The sequence below is a fragment of the Apis laboriosa genome, unplaced genomic scaffold, assembly GCF_014066325.1.
Source record: "Apis laboriosa isolate Shangri-la unplaced genomic scaffold, ASM1406632v1 scaffold262_cov140, whole genome shotgun sequence".
Taxonomy (NCBI): domain Eukaryota; kingdom Metazoa; phylum Arthropoda; class Insecta; order Hymenoptera; family Apidae; genus Apis; species Apis laboriosa.
The window spans coordinates 433348-453120 of NW_025222562.1; the positions used below are offsets into that span (position 1 = coordinate 433348).

Sequence of the window (19773 nt, forward strand, 5' to 3'; positions counted from 1 at the left end):
TTTATTATTTTTTATTATTAATAAAATTGTATCCGTATAATTGAAAATGTATATAATAATAGATCAAGCTTAATTTGATTTAATGTTTAATTCAAATTAGTATAATAGCATTTTTTATTTAATATCCATATTACGTGTATAAATATGTTCAGTGAATAAAGTAGTAAATATGTATAAATTTATAATTAAACGAACATTAATTACAAATCAAATCTTAAAACGAAAAACAAATGATGAATTAGCAGATACTGTTAAAAGTTACACAAAAACCAAATCAAAAAAACAAGGCAAATATTCCGAAACTATTTTACTTCCACAAACTCAATTTCGTGTACATCTAAATGGTAAAATACGAGTACAGGAAGATAAATATTTAACTGAAGTAGGTTATTTTATAATATTATATTATTTGTTTATCTATATTTTATAATATTTTATAATTTATTTATATATTTGTTTTCTTGTAGAAGTGTGGTTTTTCTGACTTGTATGATTGGCAAAAGAAAAATCTTTCAGGACCAGATTTTATTTTACATGATGGACCTCCTTATGCAAATGGAATTCCCCATATGGGACATGCTATTAATAAGGTTTTGTATTTTGTAATTTATTTATTATAATATACATATTATATAATATTATATTACTTTTATAAATCCTTATAGATTCTTAAGGATATAACATTAAGATATAAGATTATAAATCAAAATCGAGTTCATTATGTACCAGGTTGGGATTGTCATGGTTTACCAATTGAGCTAAAAGCTGTACATAACAATGCTGAAAATCCCTTAGAAATTAGAAAGAAAGGTATAATTAATAGATTCTTAGTTAATAAATTTTTTTTGTTATTGTTAGCTAAATATTTATTTTATATAATGTATATTTTATTTCATTTTATCTGAAATATATTTTGAAAACTATGAATGAATTTAAATTCTGTTAAAGTATAATTATTTTTTTAAATGAGAATTATATTTTTTATTTCATGTTTTAGCTGACATCAAAACAATTTTAAAATTATTTTCATCTTTTGCATTGAAATATTATATCTATAAACTTGATATATTGCCAGCATTATTTAATATTGTCATTATTTAATATATATGGACAGGTTGCTTAATCAAAAATTGCTTTAAAGAAGTGATCCTAAAAAGGATTAGTAAAAAGTTATATATTTTTTGATAGAAAAACAACTCATTTATGGTTTTAGAAAGATCATTTAATATATATGAACATGAATAATACTGACGGTATATTAAGTTTGAGATTTAATATCTCAATTTAAAAAGTTATATATATGTTAATAAAATATGAAATAGTTGGAAAATATTTTGATATCAATTATAAAAATATAAAAAAAATTTAATTTAAAAAAATGTAATTTAAATTATACTACACTATATATAATATATATATATATTATATAATGTAATATATTTTAATATATAATGTATATAGAATCATTAATAAGATGAAAGTAGAATTTTCTCTTGAATTTTTTTTATTATTATATCATGTATAATTTTCAAGATATTTACATATTTTCAGATATAGATATAGATATAGATATAGATATATTTTTATATTTTTCATTTTTTCTCTTTTTGTATGAATTCAGCTCGTAAATATGCTGAAGAAGCTATTATTAAACAGAAAGAAGCTTTCCAATCATGGGGTGTGACAGCTGATTGGAATGAATCTGGATATTATTTTACCAGTCATTCATCATATATAAAAAATCAACTTCGTCAATTCATAAAATTATATAAGAAAGGTATCATATTTAGGGATTTTATGCCAGTCTATTGGTCTCCATCTTCAAGGTTAAATGTCCAAAATTAAATAATTTAATTTTTACAAATAAAATTTTTCTTATATTTATTATTATATTACAGAACAGCATTAGCTGAATCCGAATTAGAATATAATCAACAACACCAAAGTAAAGCTGTTATTATTCGTCTATATATTGATAATATTCCAGTAAATTTAAATTCATTTAAAAATCATGCAATATATGCATTAATATGGACTACTACACCATGGAGTTTAGTAGCTAATCAAGCTATAACTTTTTCTGCAAATGCTACATATTGTCTTGTTGAAAATAATTCAAGAGATTTATATATTATTGCACAAGATTTATTAAGTACTATTGAATTAAAACTTGGTTCTTTGAAAACATTAGTATGTTTTAAAGGTAAATTTGATTAAAAATCAAATTTAAATATTTTTTAAATATATTTGTAATTTTTTTTTATTTTGAATTACATTAATAATAATGTAGATAAGTTTTATTAGGGAGAGAATTAGAGAGCAGCACATATTTTCATCCTTTCACAAAGCACAAATGCCCCTTCTTAGCTGCAAATCATGTTATAACAAATTTGGGAACAGGATTGGTTCATACTGCTCCTGCACATGGTCCAGAAGATTTTTTAGTTGCATTAGAAAATAAAATTCATATTGTAAGTTATTAAATTATATATTGTAATTTATTTTTAATTAAAATAATAAAAATAATATCAAATAATATCAATTATATAATAATATTGTATGAATAACATTAATATCTCATGATAAGTAAATATGCTATAGTTATCTATAGTTGACACTGAAGGTCGATATACTAAAGAAGCTGGTTCACAATTTTGTGGACTACAAGTATTAACAGAAGGAGTTGATAAAGTGATAGATCTTTTGAATCAAGATATTTTGCATGTAGAAACATTAACACATAGTTATCCATATGATTGGCGAACGAAAAAACCAGTTCTTATTCGTGCGAGTAATCAATGGTTCATTGATATAAATTCTATCAAGGAAAAAATTATTGTAAGTCATTTTATTAATATTATATTACTTATAAATTATGATAGAAATTTAATAATAAAAATATATTAACTTTTTTTCTATTTATTTTATTAATTTTATAAGGATAGTATCAAAGATATAGATATATATCCTAAATGTAATCGTACATCTTTTATGAATGCTTTACTTACTGGAATAAAAAATCGACCATATTGGTGTATTTCGCGACAACGTTCTTGGGGGACACCTATACCTGTAGTGTATAGTAAAACAACGGGTAAAGCATTTACAAATGAGTAAGCTTATGTATATGTTATTATTTACATTCTTTATTATAAATATATTATTATATTATATAATCTAGTTTTATGTATAGATTTTTCTTTATATTATTTTTTATTTTTTCAGAGAAATAGTTGAACGATTATGCAATTCCATAGACAAGTACGGTCCTGATTGTTGGTGGGAATATTCAGTAAAAGATTTAATAGGATTAGATATGATTGAAAAATTGAATATCGCAGCAGATGATATAGAAAAAGGAAATGTAAATTCTATTTATCAAATATTTATTTAAGATGCATAAGAGAAACGACAATTAAAATTAAATATATTATTTATTGATATGAAAACTTTTTAGGATATTATGGATATTTGGTTTGATAGTGGAATTTCATGGTCAATGATTCTACCAAATGGAAAAGCAAATCTTTATTTAGAAGGCTATGATCAATTCAATGGTTGGTTTCAATCATCCTTAATAACATCTATAGCTTTACAGGAATGTCCATCTTATAGGTAAATAAAATATAAAGTATTTTAAAAATAACATATATTATTGTAAAGCATATTAGAAGATGTCCCAAAAATAGAAATATTGAACAATAAATTCTTAGGATATTTTAATTAATTCTTTAGGTAATTTCAAGCAACATTTTGCTTTCATTTAGGCTTTATTAAAAAATATTGATCAATCATAGAGTGCATAGATTTCTTGAGTTATGGTTATAATATTAAGTATGTACCATTAAACTTGAATAAATAAGTCCAAGCAACATAAAATAAACAATAAAAAGTTTTTTAATTTAATTTAATTTTTTTTTTATCAAATAAAAAATTCTAAATTTAATTTAAAATTCTTCAAAAAATTTTAGTTCTGTTTAATTCTTTTATATATTTCTTTTATATATTTGGCATAATTTGATATAATTCAAATATATAATTTTTTTTATATACATCTTTTATATATATTCTTTTATATACTTGAATTATATATTCAAATTATATTTTTATGTCTTATTGAATAATTTAATATAAAAAAATAAATAATAATTGAATATAAATTGAATATAATTGATAATTTTATTAAAATTATAATTTTTATTCAAAAATTAAAATAAAAAATTAAAAATTAATATTTTTTTTAATACTATACTCTTTTTCCATCAATCAATGTATAATCCCCTTTAAAAGAATATTAAGATTTTAAGTCAAAAATAGATTAGTTTAGAAATTATAAGTTTTGTCCTAAATGCTCATAGATTTTTCTAGCCATTATATCTACTATATAATATTTTTCTATAAAATATAGCAATTTATGCATTTATTTCCTCTATAGCTCAATTCTTTTTTCAAAAAGTAACACATTGAGGATTTGGAATGGAAGAATGAATCCAAGATATTAAAAACTCTTGCATAAAAAGAAAAAAATTTTTAGAATTCATACTATATATAAATTTTCCGAGTTCCGAGAACTTTTAAAATCAATTTTAAAAGTTCAAAATCAGAATTTAATGATTTAGAAGTGTTTAATATTAAAATGTAATAATGTAGATGAAAAATTAAAAAAAAACTAAATTCAATTCTTCTATTGAATTTTAATTGATCAATGCTGTAGTAATCAGTATTGGTTATAATAAAATAAAGAATAGATATGTTGATTTAACATATATTGTTTTTGTGTTATTTTTTTATGATGTTTTATTTGTTATTAAATTTACGCAAATCTTAAGAATTAATTCAATACTAGGAAAAGATATTAAAATATCAATGAAATAAATATTAAGGAAGAATATCCAAGAAGAAGTATTTTAAAGCTCGAATTTAATTTTCAGTGAGTGATTGATTTTATCTACTTATTAATTATTTTTTAATTTAATGCTATAATATATTATTTATTTTTTTTTACATCAATTTGTATTATTTATTATTCATTTATTAAAAAAGTGTTATATTCGCTTTTTTATATCATAATTTATTCATTCATTTTCAATGATTTTATTATTTCTTTATGGTTTAACTATGCATTTTATGATTTTTGTTAACAAAACCGAAATTGCAAAGAAAAATGTTGTTTGAAATTACATTTTTAGGATACTTTGTCTATATATTTATTATATTTATTATATTGTCTATATATTGTTTATGTATATATTATATATACATAGTACATGTATATATTATATATACATATTATAAATATATATATATATATATTTTTTTCATTTAGTGCTATATTTGTACATGGATTTGCAGTTGATGAAAATTCCTTAAAAATGTCAAAATCAATAGGAAATGTGATAAATCCGAAAGAAATTTTACAAGGTGGATCTAATTTAGAAAAAAATCCAATATATGGTGTTGATGTTTTAAGGTATTATAATATAATTGTATAATTAGTGATATATGGTTAAACTTTCTATTTTTATTTTATTTAGATGGTGGGTAGCTAATCATGGCTCTCAACATGCACAAATATCGGTTTCAAAAAATATATTTGATGGATGTAAACAAAGCGTTTATAAACTTCGTTTAATATTACGTTTCCTCTTAGGTGCTTTACATCCTTATTACGAAGATATTAATTGTAAACCTCAATATCGAATTATTGACAAATATATGTTATATTTATTATTTTGTTATAATGAACAGGTAATATATATTTTTTATTTTTTAATTTTTGAAAATAAACATATTAATGTATTATGATAAATATTATATGTCATTAGATACAGCAACATTATAATAATTATGATTATCATCATGCAAGTAAAATGATTATGAATTTTATAACAAATAATGTATCAGGTCTTTACTGTACTTTAATCAAAGATAGACTTTATTGTGATGAGGCAACATCTTCAATACGCATTGCAGCTGTACAAGTTATAAAAGAAATTTTAAATGTTCTTATAAGATCTATTGCTCCTATTCTTCCACACTTAGCAGAAGAAGCATGGTTATATTATCCTAAAAATTATGGTAAAATTCTTTTTTATTAAATATATAAAATTTCAAAATACTTTTTTATTAATTAATTTAATCATAATATATAGCATATATACCATTACATTGTACTCAATACAATGTATTAAATTCTTGGAATGATCCAAGTATTGTACAGCACATAAATGTGGCACTTCGATTAAGATATAACATTTTAAAAATTGCTAATAAAACTACATGGAAGTTGCATGGTATTATAGATGCTAATAAGGAAGATTTTATTTCGCTTTGTGTAAGTATTATATACATAAAAGAAATTAAAATTGTTTTGTGTGCATAAACAGAATACATGTGTATCAATTTTTTTTTTGTTTACTTTTTTTGTTAGCTCCTTCATGATGAACGACACTCATCAATATCTGAATTATGCGAAATATTACAACTGTCATCGATAACATTGATTGAAAATAATACAATCAATGAAACACGAATTCAAGTATCTGAAATTCAAAAAGCGTTATGTGAACGATGTAGAAGATATCCTGAAACGCAAAAAAATGGTTTATGTACACGTTGTGCTTATGTTCTTTCTAAAAATAAGTCAATGCAGACTGTAATTGTATAATAAAGTTAATTCTAATATTTTATTGAAATTATATGATATATTCTTTTTAAATAATATTCTTTTTTGAATAAAACAAAAATGATATATTTAATATTTTTATTAGAAAGATTTAATAATTTATATTATGTTATAAAATTATATTGTTATGAAAGATTTATAACATGAGAAAATTATTGACTAAATTTTTTATTCATATATACAATAGTTTTGCAAAAATCAGAAACAAAAGAGCACATAATTTGTAATTGATGATATTAATAGTGTAATAGATTTTAAGATTAATATGAAAGAAAAGAAACAGATATATGATAAATATTAATGTTTTGAAGAATATACAGAATTACAATAAGTCTTAACAGTTAAATCATACATTTCGTTTATATTAAGAGGAATATATTTAGGAAATGCATTAAATATAGTTCATATCCACTTGTAACTAATTTAAACACAACATATGACATATATAATCGTAGAATGTTTGATACATTTCATAGATTTTGAGATTAGTATAGAAGAAAAGGAACAGACATATGATAAATATTAAAGTTCTGAAGAGGTTACAGAGTTACAATAAGTCTTAACAGTTAAGTCATACATTTGGTTTATATTAAGAGCATTTAAAAAATGCATTAAATGTGGTTCATATCCACTTGTAGCTAATTTAAACGCAACATGTGACATATATGCTCGCAACTCGCAGAATGCTTGATACATTTGTTCCAGTTTTTTAAAATTAGGATGAATATATCCCGTAGATTTCATTATCCAGGTTTGAGATCTTATTCTATTATGAAATTTTAAAATGACTTTAAATATATTAGTTAAACATATACGTACTTTTTCTTCTCGACTATTGAGCATACATCTATAAAAAATAATATAATGATAAATAAAAAATTAATTTTTTCATTTATCATTAAAAAATCAAAAAATACATATCAATTTTTACCTTGAAAGTATTCGTTTTATATAATTTACATGTGATAAATAAATTTGGTCTACAGTTAATGAATGTTCTAAATCTTTTTCAAATTCAGCCCAACTTGCATGCAAAACACTACATGTTAAATAATTGTGCAATGCATTCATAAATTGTGTCATTGAATGTCTATATAATTGTAACTAAAAATAAATTAATTTAAAATTAGCGATTGGATTAACTTTCAAAATAAATTAGAATTAGAATGTATTATATTATTTTTAATTAAATTAAAATTAAAATTATTTTTCTCTTACTTTATGATATTGTTCTGATGTAATTGCTTTTTTTTCTCTTTTCATAATATTAAAATCTTCTTGTAATACCCATGAAACTCGACCACTTGTTATTAAAAATTTAAATACTTTACCATATTGTTTCATGACTGTTTCATCAATTATAATATTAAGTGGCCAATTTATTTTATAATTGAGAGAAAGACAATCTAAAGCAGCTGGATCTGATATCTAAGAATTATAATAATATAAAGGATTTATAATAAAGTTTATTAATTTCTTTTGATAAAATAAAACTTAACAATTTGTATACAAAATTATGAAAGAATAGAAAGAATAAATAAGAATAAATAATAAAAAGAAAATATTTACTTCTAACTGAGCTGGTGTGTCTATTGCCGAAAGACTGAGAAGTTCTGAATTAACATAAACATTGTTAAATGAATTAACAAGTGCTCGTTCTAGAAGATTAGTCAATGTAACTGAATTAAATAATTCAATGGGTACAGAGATTTCATATAAACGTGCATATAATGAATCTGTTAAGGTCTTTGCAAATTCTCCATTTAGCAAAAAAAAATAGCTTCGTAAACTATGCAAATGTAAAAGCAAATTGTTTTCATTTAAAAAATATTTAATAATAGCATTGCTAACGAGACGACTTTGTATGTTAAGAGGAATACGAATCGACTTTTCTAAGTAAGCTTGAAGAGAAATATGATCAATTATTTCAACATCGGTAATACTCAAGGGAGTTATTACCGATGATATTTTATTATATTTTTCATTACGAATTAATTCAAATAGATCTGAATGTTTTTTTACAGAAAGAGTTGATTTAGTTATTGAATAAGCACAACTTGATGGTATTATTGATGAAATTTCCGTAGGTGATGAATCTTCTAAATTATACAGTGAAATGGGACTTTGTACTGATGAAATAGTAAAATTATCTGTTGTACAAGACATTGGTGTTTCTAAGTTACTATTTCCTTGATTTGTTATGCTTTCAGTAAAATTAATGGTCTTTCTATTTATTTCATTTGTAGCAGAACTAAATTCAATTTGTTGTATATCAAGTTCATTATTATTTGGTGTCATATTATTACAATGTATGTTACTAATTTGAGATTCTGTTATCGCGTTATCTAATTTTATAACATTCAAAAGATTAGGTCTTCTTATTGTTGAATGATGTGTGCAATGAGTTGATAATTGCTCTAAAATTTCATCTATTTGTTCATTTGTTCTATTTTTATTTGATGAAATTTCCGAAATTGTTTTTTTATTTAATATTTTCAGTTCATCAAAATTATGAAATTTATATTTTTCATTATTATTGCTTATTGTTTTTTTATGTTTGTAATTCGCAAGTAAATATTGATTTTGTATTGAATCTTGATTTTGATCAATTGTAATATTTGGTGTTGATATTGCATATGATTGTTGAAAAGATGTATTTGTATAATTTTTATTTTCATCTTCAAATGGAATTGGAATTTCAATTAAAGAATCTGAAGTTATTACATGTTCAAGTTTCTCAGTTTTTTCTAATTCGTTTCTTAAATCTTGATTTATTGTATTTAATATATCTACTCTCTTATTATAAAATTTCATTCTTTTAATTCGCCATTGTGAACGAATACGTCGTTTATTAATATCATTAGTTACATTTTCATAATAATTCCAAACCATTGTTCTGTAAATAATATATTTTTAACTATAATTTAAGTTTTTATTTGATTTGAATATTAAATATTGTCAATTTATTGTATTGTTTTCAAAATATCATAATATTTCTTACTTTATTGTATTTTCTTCTTTATTATGTTCTATTTGTAAAAGCAATTTATTGGATTCACTTTCTTTTTTTTTTTTTTGCTGTAAATTACTTATAAATATTTGTCCTTGAGGATTTGCCAAATCTGTGTAATCTTTCGTTTGTGTTAATGTTTTTGTTGTATCTTCCTGTTTTTTCGTCTCTTCTAATAGTTTTGTATAAAATATTATAAAAAATAAAATAAAAGATGTATTTCTATTATTTTTATTCATAAACATAAGATACATAAACATAAGATAATGTATCTTTTTTGTTATAAATAAAAAATATACATACCGTGAACTTTTAATAGTGCATTACGTTCTGTTTGTACAATTACTTTTGATATTCCTTTTTCTAATTGTTTTTGATTTAGAATAGCCGTAGAAAGAGAAACTATCGAACCAAGAGCAAATTTACCTTTTTTTTCATATTCGTGATATCTTAAAGATTGATCACGTAATGCAATTACGCTTAAACAAACATTTATATCTGGTTGCTCAGTTATACAAACACGACAAATTGGATTCTAAATATTCATTATACGAAGATCAATATGATATGGAATTTAATAAAAATAATTATATATAAAGTATATATAAAATGTAATATATTAAATATATTTACTTTGGAATCACAAATTCTTAAAAGTCTTACTGTTTTTCCACATTGAAGGATCGATTCAGCTAAATCATTTAAAAAAACTGGTACTGCATCATTGTAAATGCTAAAACTTTTCGTCCAAAATTTGTGACTTCTACTACGTAAATATTGTGGCCTCGTTTTAATCATAAATTCTCCATAAATATCATCGCATATACCTTCAAAAATCCATTTCTGTAAAAATCTGTAATATTGAATTTAATCACATATTATTTAATATTTTAAATCTACAAAAGTGAATAAAAATGAAAACACGAAACTATATGTTTATATTTTTTATAATACATACCGAAAATAAACTTCACAGCAAGATTTTAATAATGAATAGAATACTAAAGCAATCTTAGTATCTGTTGCTTTAATTGCTTCATTATAAATGTTAGTAAGAATATTATTTCCTCCTCGAAATGTAAATTGATTTTCTTTATAAGACTCACAAACTTTAGCAACTTTAGTAATTAATGTAGCTACAGAACGTACTTTTTCAAATATTTTCAATATCCCTTCAGATTTATTTTCATTTGTAAAAATTCTTAATAGTACTGCTTGGTAATAAAGTAATAATTCTTTTACGTTCGCACACATAGCCTACAAAATATTAGTATATATATGAATTTTTGTATGTAAATATATTATTTTTTTCATATGATTTTTTTTCATATGATTTTATTATAAACCTTAAACATTAGTCCTTCTTGTGGTAATTTGATATTTTGTGATTTGGGTATAACAAGATTCCATAAGAATCTAAAACAATTACCCCAATTAATAGCTTCTTGACAAATTTTTTTTACTGATTCTGAACATATACCATACACACTAATATTCTTTCGTAAAGTAAATCCTATCTAAAAAATTTAAATGATTTATACATTTTACTTCTCATATAATAATTTCTTATTAAGATTAGGTAAAATACATACTACATCTCCATATTTGAATGAATTTGATTCTATGCCCACTAACATTGATCTTATATCATGTATAAATTCTTTAGCTGAAATTTCTTCCAAAAAAAGCAAAGAATTCATTACCTATATTAAATAAATAAATAAATAGAAAAGACAGTAAAATGTTTACCTATTCATTACCTATATTAAATAAATAAATAAATAGAAAAGATAGTAAAATAGTAATAGTAAAATGCTTGAAGATATATTTTATTTAAAAAATAATAATTAAAGTTGAAGTTATTATATCAAAATATATATGCATATTTTATCTGTATATATTTATTCATAAAAATAATTTATTATAAATAATTATTAGATTTATGTTAATAATTTACCTTTTCTGAAAGTAATGACAAATTATTCATTTCTTTAATTTTTTCTAGATGTATTGCTGCAATTGACATATCTGTTACAAACATCAATTCTTTAATAGATTCTATTTCTCCAAAACATTCCCATGTTTGATGATTTTCAGCTGATATAGTATTTATAATATTGATTTCATTCCATATATAATTCCAAATGTTTATACCACTATTTGATTCATTACTAATACTCTGATCAAAAAATTTCCATGTATCTATCATGCTCTCTGTTTCTTCTGTATTTGTTTGTATAAAAGGAAGATACAAATAATTTGTTGTAGTTCCTTTTTCTGAAGGAAAATTGTATATATTTTCACATTTATTTTCAATCTAAAAAATAAATTATTTATAAAAAAAAATCTATACAGATTTAAAAGATTTTTTTTAATGTTATATTATATATATCAAACTATGTTTATATAAGTTTTGAATTAACTGTTTTGAATTTTTCTAGCCAAACTACAAGAATATAAGTAATAAGAATAAAATTTTATATTAATTATAAATTTATTTATAAATGTTTTGTTATAAATTTATAGATAAATATTGAATCCAATTTAAATAATTTTATATTAGGAATAGATTTGCTATTAAAAATATTAATAAAAGATATTCTTTTTATTATCAATCTATGCTTACATAAAATTTCTTAATTTAAAAGAATTAATTATATTTTCTAATATATTTTCAAACTATTTAATATTTGTCTATTTTATATCCATGCACTTATGAACAAATTTAATATTTTTCTTATTTTCATTTGTAGATTATACTATTGCAATTAGTAAAATACAAAGCACTATATGTTCAAGTATTTAAATATAAATAAAATATAAAAATTCATATATGAAAAAAATATCGGATAAAGTGAAATACAGTGATGTAACAGAGACAGAACAGTTCCAGTTTTTGCGTTTTCAGCTAACAAAAACTTTTAACAATTGTTTATAATTTAATAAATAAGTTTTAACTGATATTTTTGTTTTTATGAACTTTTATATTTATTTTGGCTTTAGAATCAACTCTGCAAAATTTCATAAATATATTAATAACTTATATATAATTATATATTACATATTTAAAAATTATATCTTACCATATTATTTTGTAAAATATATAAATTAAACTCTGAACTTATTGTAAGATGTTGATTTGGACATAATAATGTATGCGATGACATTTTATCAAATATGTGGTTAGACATAAAATCACATGTAACAAGTATACTGAAAAAAGAATATTTATATATAATAAAATTAAGATTAAATATAAGAACAGATTAATATTTTCATAATTTACTCAGTAGATTCAATTCCAATGGCTTTTGATTTCTTTGAATCATATAAGAAATTAAGTTCATTTATAATATTTTTAGGTGCAATTCTTGTATTTGGAAATTTTTCCAATACTGCTTCAAATTTATCTGAGGATATGAAATATTCCATGGGATATATTTGAAATAGTGAATCATTTTTATTGTGTGTAATTTTAGGAAAAGTAAGATTTATTTTATCAGCATAAAATATATTCTAAAAATCACAATAAAATATGTTTATGAAATCCTATAAATCTATTTTATAAAAATATAAAAATTTAAAACCTACCATTATTGGTTTTGAATCAATGTTAAAGTTTTTTAATTGTATTAATAACTGTAAAATAGAAGAAACTGGCAGTTCAACATATGAAAATGCTTCAAGTTTTTGTAAAAAATATTCCAACATGATAGCATCATGTGAACGATTTAATCCTAGTTTTAATGTAAAAGCATATTTTTGTACTTCTAAAAATGGATCTATTTTTTGAAATTCTTTGCAATCTGTGATATCAAATATAATTAATAATGATAAATGAACATTGATGATTGTAAGTTAAATAAATTACATAAACAAAAATTTAAATGTATTATAAATGATTTAATCACAATAATATAACATTACCTTGGCTAGAAATCAATTGATGACCTTTTTTCAACAATATTTCAAAAGCTTTAATTCGAAGATGTTTAATTATTTTGATATCATGATCATAAGTAAATTGAATATTTCGATGAAATGACCGATATGTTTGCAATATATGTCTACTCAATTCAGTTATAAGACCATAAACATTGTCATTATAATGATTATTGATATCATTATCAATGCAAACATATTCCTTAATATTCATGGCTGCACGTTGAGGTTGTGTATATAATCTTTGATGTCATTTAATAAACAGAATTTGACATTATGTAATAATAATGTACATTCATCACCTTACAAAATATATTTTCTAATTCTTAATTATTCTTATATATAAAATTTTACAATTATATTTATTGACATATATATATTATTGCATCAACTTAAAATCAATAAAAATATCTTACATTATAATTAGTAATATTTTAAATGTACCAAAAGATATATTTTATTAAAAATATAAATTTTTAACAATATTCTAATATTTATTACTTATTTACAACAAATTTGAGTTTCATGTTAATAACCTCAATAATTGTATCAAAGACTGATTCATCTAATGTTATTTTGTATTTAAATCGAAAGATTCAACGCGCGTTTATATCATGTGATATTTGGTTTCTATTTTTTGAATTAAAAATACAAAGAAAAAAAAAATGATTTTGAAAAAACTGCTTCCAATTAATTTGAATAATTTTTCTAATAACAATTAAACAACAAATAAAAAAAAACAAATTAAATAGAAAAGTCATAGAAAAAAATATGTTAACAACTATTTATTAATTGATTATTAAATTAGTTCAAAATAACAAAAAAATGATATAATATTAAGTAATTGATTATATAAATGTTGAAATAAATCTTATAATGCGCGTGCGTATATTTTTATATGTATATATCATGTAATATATATATATATATATCTATATGTATGTATGTACATTTTTTTCATTTATGTCATTTTCTTCAAGAAAATCATAATAATAATTAATACATCAATTCTTATATTTTTTTTTTGTTATCGAATATGTTAATTTTATAATTTTTAATCGATGAATATTCAGTGCTCGTGTAGTGATCAATCGATTGATTAATCGATGCTTAGTCAGTCATTTAATTCAAATCGATTAGTCGATTGATCGATTGTTCGATTAGTTGCTTGTCGAATTTATAAGCCAATTCATTATTTCAATAAATTATTTCAAGGTTTTATATGATTTCTCGTTGACATTATTGATTTTAATATATGTAATTTATATTCTGTTTCTTTAGCTTTCTAATTTTCAATTCCATAATTTACAAAGTGTGTGTACATAAGGTAATTCGAGCATTGTTTTTTCCTCTAGCGGTAACTTATAATTCTCTATTCGCATCTATATATCTAGTTATCTACTTAATTATCTATATATTTATCTATGTACCTTTCTACCTATCTATCGAAATATCTATCTATCTATATCTGTCTACTTCTCCTTTTTCTCCCTCTCTCATTCTATCTCAAAGGAGGGTTCGCTTACTCGGTGCTATGTCTACTACGTACTCCCGTACTCAGGAGAGCGACGCGTGGGCCCTTCTGGCACTGAAGTCGGCACCGGCCAGCCCGACGAAGATGCAGTGGAACCCGGAAGCAAAAGGTGCACCGATTGCACGGTTAGAGGGTCGCGAGTTTGAATACATGGTTAGACAGCGACGTATCACTATCGGACGTAACAGCAGCAAGGGTGAGGTCGACGTCAACATGGGCCACTCCAGCTTTATCTCACGACGACACCTTGAAATCTTCTACGATCATCCTTTTTTCTTTATGACTTGTAACGGTAAAAATGGTGTTTTTGTTGATGGAGTTTTTCAACGAAAGGGTGCGCCTGCCTTCCAATTACCAAAGACGTAAGATATGTTTCGAATCATTATTATACTGACTTAACCTTTCTTGCACGTTTTTCATTGGTTCAATTTTATTGAATGATTTTTATATAGTTTTTTTATTTTTATTAATATCATTTTGATTAAGTTAAATTTGTTTATTATTTATTTTTTTGTTTATTATTATTTTGCAATATCATTTTTTTTAGAATTAAATTTTATAGCTTTACATAATAACAATGAAAAATCATTTTATGAACAATTTTCAATGAATTTATTTGTATTGTAGTTATGAAAGTACTTTCATATTTTCTTTTAAAGTATTATTTCTTATTATTACCTTCTTAATTTTTTTTTTACTTAGTTTGCATGTTTCTTCTGTTACAGGTGCACATTTAGATTTCCAAGTACAAATATAAGACTCGTATTTCAATCATTAGTAGATGAACAAGAACAAAGTAATATACCTGTATCCTCTCCTCCAAAGCATAGAGCACCATTACCACCTTTACGTATTAATATTCCGGATACGGGTTATAGTAGCCCATTTCCTTCTCCTACTGGAACAATCAGTGCTGCTAATTCATGTCCTGCTAGTCCACGAGCAGGACAGGGAAGGAGAAACATATCAGCAGATCTCCAAATGGTAGCTGTATATGCAGCTGCTGTTGCAAATGATCCACAAAATTCTAATATGGAAAGACATGATGGAGGACAAAGCTCTAATAGACAAATAAGTCCTGAACTTGGTGTTGAATCACGATACAGAAGTGGAAGTAGTAGTGGTCCAAATGGTACAACAGCACATTGTAGTCCACCAAAGGATGATTCTAAACCTCCGTATTCATATGCACAACTAATTGTTCAAGCAATAGCATCTGCTGCAGATAAACAGCTTACATTATCTGGAATTTATTCTTATATTACAAAAAATTATCCATATTATAGAACTGCAGATAAAGGATGGCAAAATTCAATAAGGCATAATCTTTCATTAAATCGTTATTTTATTAAAGTACCAAGAAGTCAAGAAGAACCAGGAAAAGGATCATTTTGGCGAATAGATCCACAGTCAGAAGCAAAACTTATTGAACAGGCATTCAGACGAAGAAGACAACGTGGAGTTCCATGTTTTCGAGCTCCTTTTGGACTTTCATCTAGGTTGGTAGATTTTAATAATATCTTTATTTTTTATAGATTAATAGATACTATTAAAAATTTGAATTTAAATTTTTGTGTTTGATATAGGAGTGCACCTGCTTCGCCATCTCATGTTGGAATAAGTGGCCTAATGACACCGGAATGTCTTAGCAGAGAAGCTTCACCAGGACCAGAATCTTATCCAGATAGTACTGTATCCTCTCCAGCTGGTCAATTGACTAGTCAATCTGCACCAGGATCACCTGGTCATCCATATGCATCTTCAAGTCAATCATCTCATAAAGGTCGTCTAATGCAACAAATCACTGTTGTCACAAACGGTGTTAGTGGTGATACGACTAGAGAAGGTAATAATTTTTTATATAATTTCAATGTCTTCGATTTTTAGAAAAACTTTTACAGGTTATATTTGTTTTTCTACAAGTTATTTCTTATATATTTATTTTTTTCTCTATATATTACATAGAAATATTTAATATAAATTAAAATATAAACTAATAGTATAATACTATTAGTATAAATATCTACTACTAAAGTAATTTAAAAAAATATCTATTTTTTATTTAAAACTATTTCTTTCAGATAGTTATATTTTTTCAGATAAATATGTATCTGGAAATACTACAGAAGAACATTCTTTATCTCCAGCTGGACAATATAGTCCGGCTCCTGTTATTGTACAGACAACATATAACTATAGGTTTGTATTTAAGATTTTCTTGTATTTTTTATCAATTTATTGGAATTAATTATCATAGTATACCATTACGTTTAGCGGAAGCTTTATTGGTCCCGACGCAGGCGTCGGAGTTGCAAAACGTTCACATGAAGAATCGGATAGTTCTCCAGGTTCACCGGCACCGCTCGCTATTGTCGAAAGTCCTGAACCACCTGAACATCAACAACCATCAACAAAACGTCAACGTGTTCATGAAATGGACGACCATTGAATTATCGGTGTCCTAAATTATCGTTACGTAGGATATTTTTTTGTTACATCGCGCTAATCGCTCATTGTCAAATATATCTGCACGCGCGTGTACTTCACACTTAATTGTGTGTGCGCCCGTAAATACGTGCACGCTTAATGTTCAGAATTTCAAATTAATGCCCATATTCATACCATGTTTAAATCTCTTCATACATTATCATCTTCGATGCGCGCCAACAAATATATATATTCAGTTCTGTACTGTTTTTTATTTGACCACATAGTGGTTACTTTAGTTTCTGTATATGATGAATACTCGATACAGTTTATTGTTTTATGCAACAAATGGAATCTGTAAGAAAAGCGAGAGCAGACAAAGTTATTCCCTCGTCTAACATTCTAACAATTTGTTTTATCTTCTTATTTGAATTTTCGAAGTTGAATGAACTATTGCTGCAGTAATATAATCATTATTATTATGATCACAAATATATACATACATGTGCGTGCGTGCACGCGCGCGTGTACACACACACATGTACATACATACATATGTACGCGCGCGCGCGTACACACACACACATACACACACACATTTCGTTGAATAAATTTTTCACATTTTTGTTTAATGATATATGGGTACAAGAAGATGACGGAAACTTATACGTATTTATAAGAGGGAGTAATAAATATTTGTAACATTCTTGAAAGAATATGATAAGAAGCATTTTGATGAAATCATATCTTAATATATTCGAAAACATATTGAATCTCAATAGAAGGAAATATTATGTTAAAACAACTCACATTGTTTGCCTTAGTGCTTTATAAAAAAGATCACCTGTTCTAGAACGTTGCCAATATTGGTGAATGAACTGGTTTGAGAAGTTTGTTGAAAATTATATATTTTTCATCATGAATAAGTTGATATGTGAACTAGAGATGGGTCGAAATCTTGATTTTTGATTTATGAATTTAAATTCAAAATTTCGAAGTTTCGAAATTCTTGAAATCTAAAAATGTTTATCTTTTTCTTTCTTTTTTTCTAAAAAATATTTATTTTGTTAAAAATTAAAATGTTTACAAATTTTAATTTTTTCAATCGCAGATTCGTAATCAACTATGATAATTTTTCGAACATAGATTTATAATTAATTAATGGTAACGATAATTTTTTTTGATAAAAAATTAACTTTTGGAATTGAATAGGTGAAATCATATCATAAATTAAATTAAATTATTATTATTTAAATAAAAATAAATTCATATTTTCATAATATTTTTGTTAATTAATTATATAAATTACTTTTATTATATAAAATAATCTCTTTGTCTAAATTCCGAGAATTTCAAATCATAAAAATAGCAAAAAATTTCAAGATTTCAAGTATCCCATCTCTAGCATGAATTATAGTGTTTTTTCTTGAATCAATTTAACTAGATATCTAATTATGTACATCTTTTTGAATATTTTCTCAAACATTGTTTTTATTGACGTTGTTCAGCCATTATTGGGAAAGAAGATATTGTTCTCTGGTCCTTTCCGATTTTTGAACTCGTCGATTGTTCACGTTGGATTAATCGATCACTGAAATCGATTATGACACAATTCGCATTCATTGAAATGCTCGCAAGTCGTAGACACAAACTTTAGATGTAGTTCTGCGTATGATTCTGCAATGTTTCTATTTAAAAAAAAAAAAAAAGAAAAAGAAGGAAAAAGAAAGATAAGCAATAATCTTATGCTGAATACGTCGATCGAAATTTCTTTCTGACGTGCCTGTTTATCTAAGGAAGATATTAACGTACTATAATCATACAGGAAGAGGTGATAGTATTTTTGTTGCCACTTGTAAATAAACTCTTAAACGAATATTGATTGCTTCGAAATATTTCTCTCTGCGTTGAAGAATGATCAAAAAATATCTGCTTGCTCTCGTGGTACGAGATAGGAAAATAAGATATAATTTTAAATCATGATCGAATTCAAAATAATAATAGTTCGACTTTATTATTATATATTCAAATTTAATTCTATTCGATTTTTTCTTGATTTTTTAAATATATACTTTTTTAAATATATTTTCACATATTTTATCTTTTGCATAGATGCATTTCAGTCGTATACTTACGACTTGTATTGAGTTTTCATTGATGATAATTATTGTATTG

General features: G+C 23.8%; 3 protein-coding genes across 7 annotated transcripts; 2 read left to right on the plus strand and 1 right to left on the minus strand.

Moving 5' to 3' along the window:
- Positions 1–5: 5 nt before the first annotated feature.
- LOC122713678 (isoleucine--tRNA ligase, mitochondrial) lies at positions 6–6695 on the plus strand. The gene is made up of 15 exons (XM_043934361.1): positions 6–382; positions 468–590; positions 666–810; positions 1622–1826; positions 1899–2203; positions 2305–2471; positions 2602–2838; positions 2941–3113; positions 3226–3364; positions 3458–3615; positions 5327–5470; positions 5535–5748; positions 5826–6078; positions 6153–6334; positions 6431–6695. The coding sequence occupies exons 1-15, from the start codon at positions 170–172 to the stop codon at positions 6665–6667; spliced, it is 2895 nt and encodes a 964-aa protein (XP_043790296.1). The 5' UTR covers positions 6–169; the 3' UTR covers positions 6668–6695.
- Positions 6374–14345, minus strand: LOC122713677 (gamma-tubulin complex component 6). 4 transcript variants are annotated; one of them, XM_043934360.1, is made up of 16 exons: positions 13623–14034; positions 13287–13501; positions 12982–13211; positions 12779–12908; positions 11653–12012; positions 11288–11398; positions 11042–11212; positions 10654–10952; positions 10329–10548; positions 9999–10230; positions 9687–9867; positions 8255–9581; positions 7904–8113; positions 7617–7789; positions 7505–7532; positions 6374–6542 (listed from the first exon to the last, which is right to left on the minus strand). In XM_043934360.1, the coding sequence occupies exons 1-16, from the start codon at positions 13849–13851 to the stop codon at positions 6519–6521; spliced, it is 4140 nt and encodes a 1379-aa protein (XP_043790295.1). In that variant the 5' UTR covers positions 13852–14034; the 3' UTR covers positions 6374–6518. The 4 variants fall into 4 exon arrangements, with proteins under 4 accessions (XP_043790295.1, XP_043790293.1, XP_043790294.1 ...); XM_043934358.1 differs by lacking the exon at positions 6374–6542 and adding an exon at positions 14054–14345 and having other exon boundaries at positions 6742–7532; positions 13623–13939; XM_043934359.1 differs by lacking the exon at positions 6374–6542 and having other exon boundaries at positions 6742–7532; positions 10359–10548.
- Positions 14346–14598: 253 nt separating this feature from the next.
- On the plus strand, positions 14599–18403 carry LOC122713660 (forkhead box protein K1). Of its 2 annotated transcripts, XM_043934329.1 has the most exons (6): positions 14599–14964; positions 15150–15533; positions 15897–16670; positions 16758–17017; positions 17253–17370; positions 17446–18403. In XM_043934329.1, the coding sequence occupies exons 2-6, from the start codon at positions 15172–15174 to the stop codon at positions 17618–17620; spliced, it is 1689 nt and encodes a 562-aa protein (XP_043790264.1). In that variant the 5' UTR covers positions 14599–14964; positions 15150–15171; the 3' UTR covers positions 17621–18403. The 2 variants fall into 2 exon arrangements, with proteins under 2 accessions (XP_043790264.1, XP_043790265.1); XM_043934330.1 differs by lacking the exon at positions 14599–14964 and having other exon boundaries at positions 15061–15533; positions 17271–17370.
- Positions 18404–19773: the final 1370 nt, after the last annotated feature.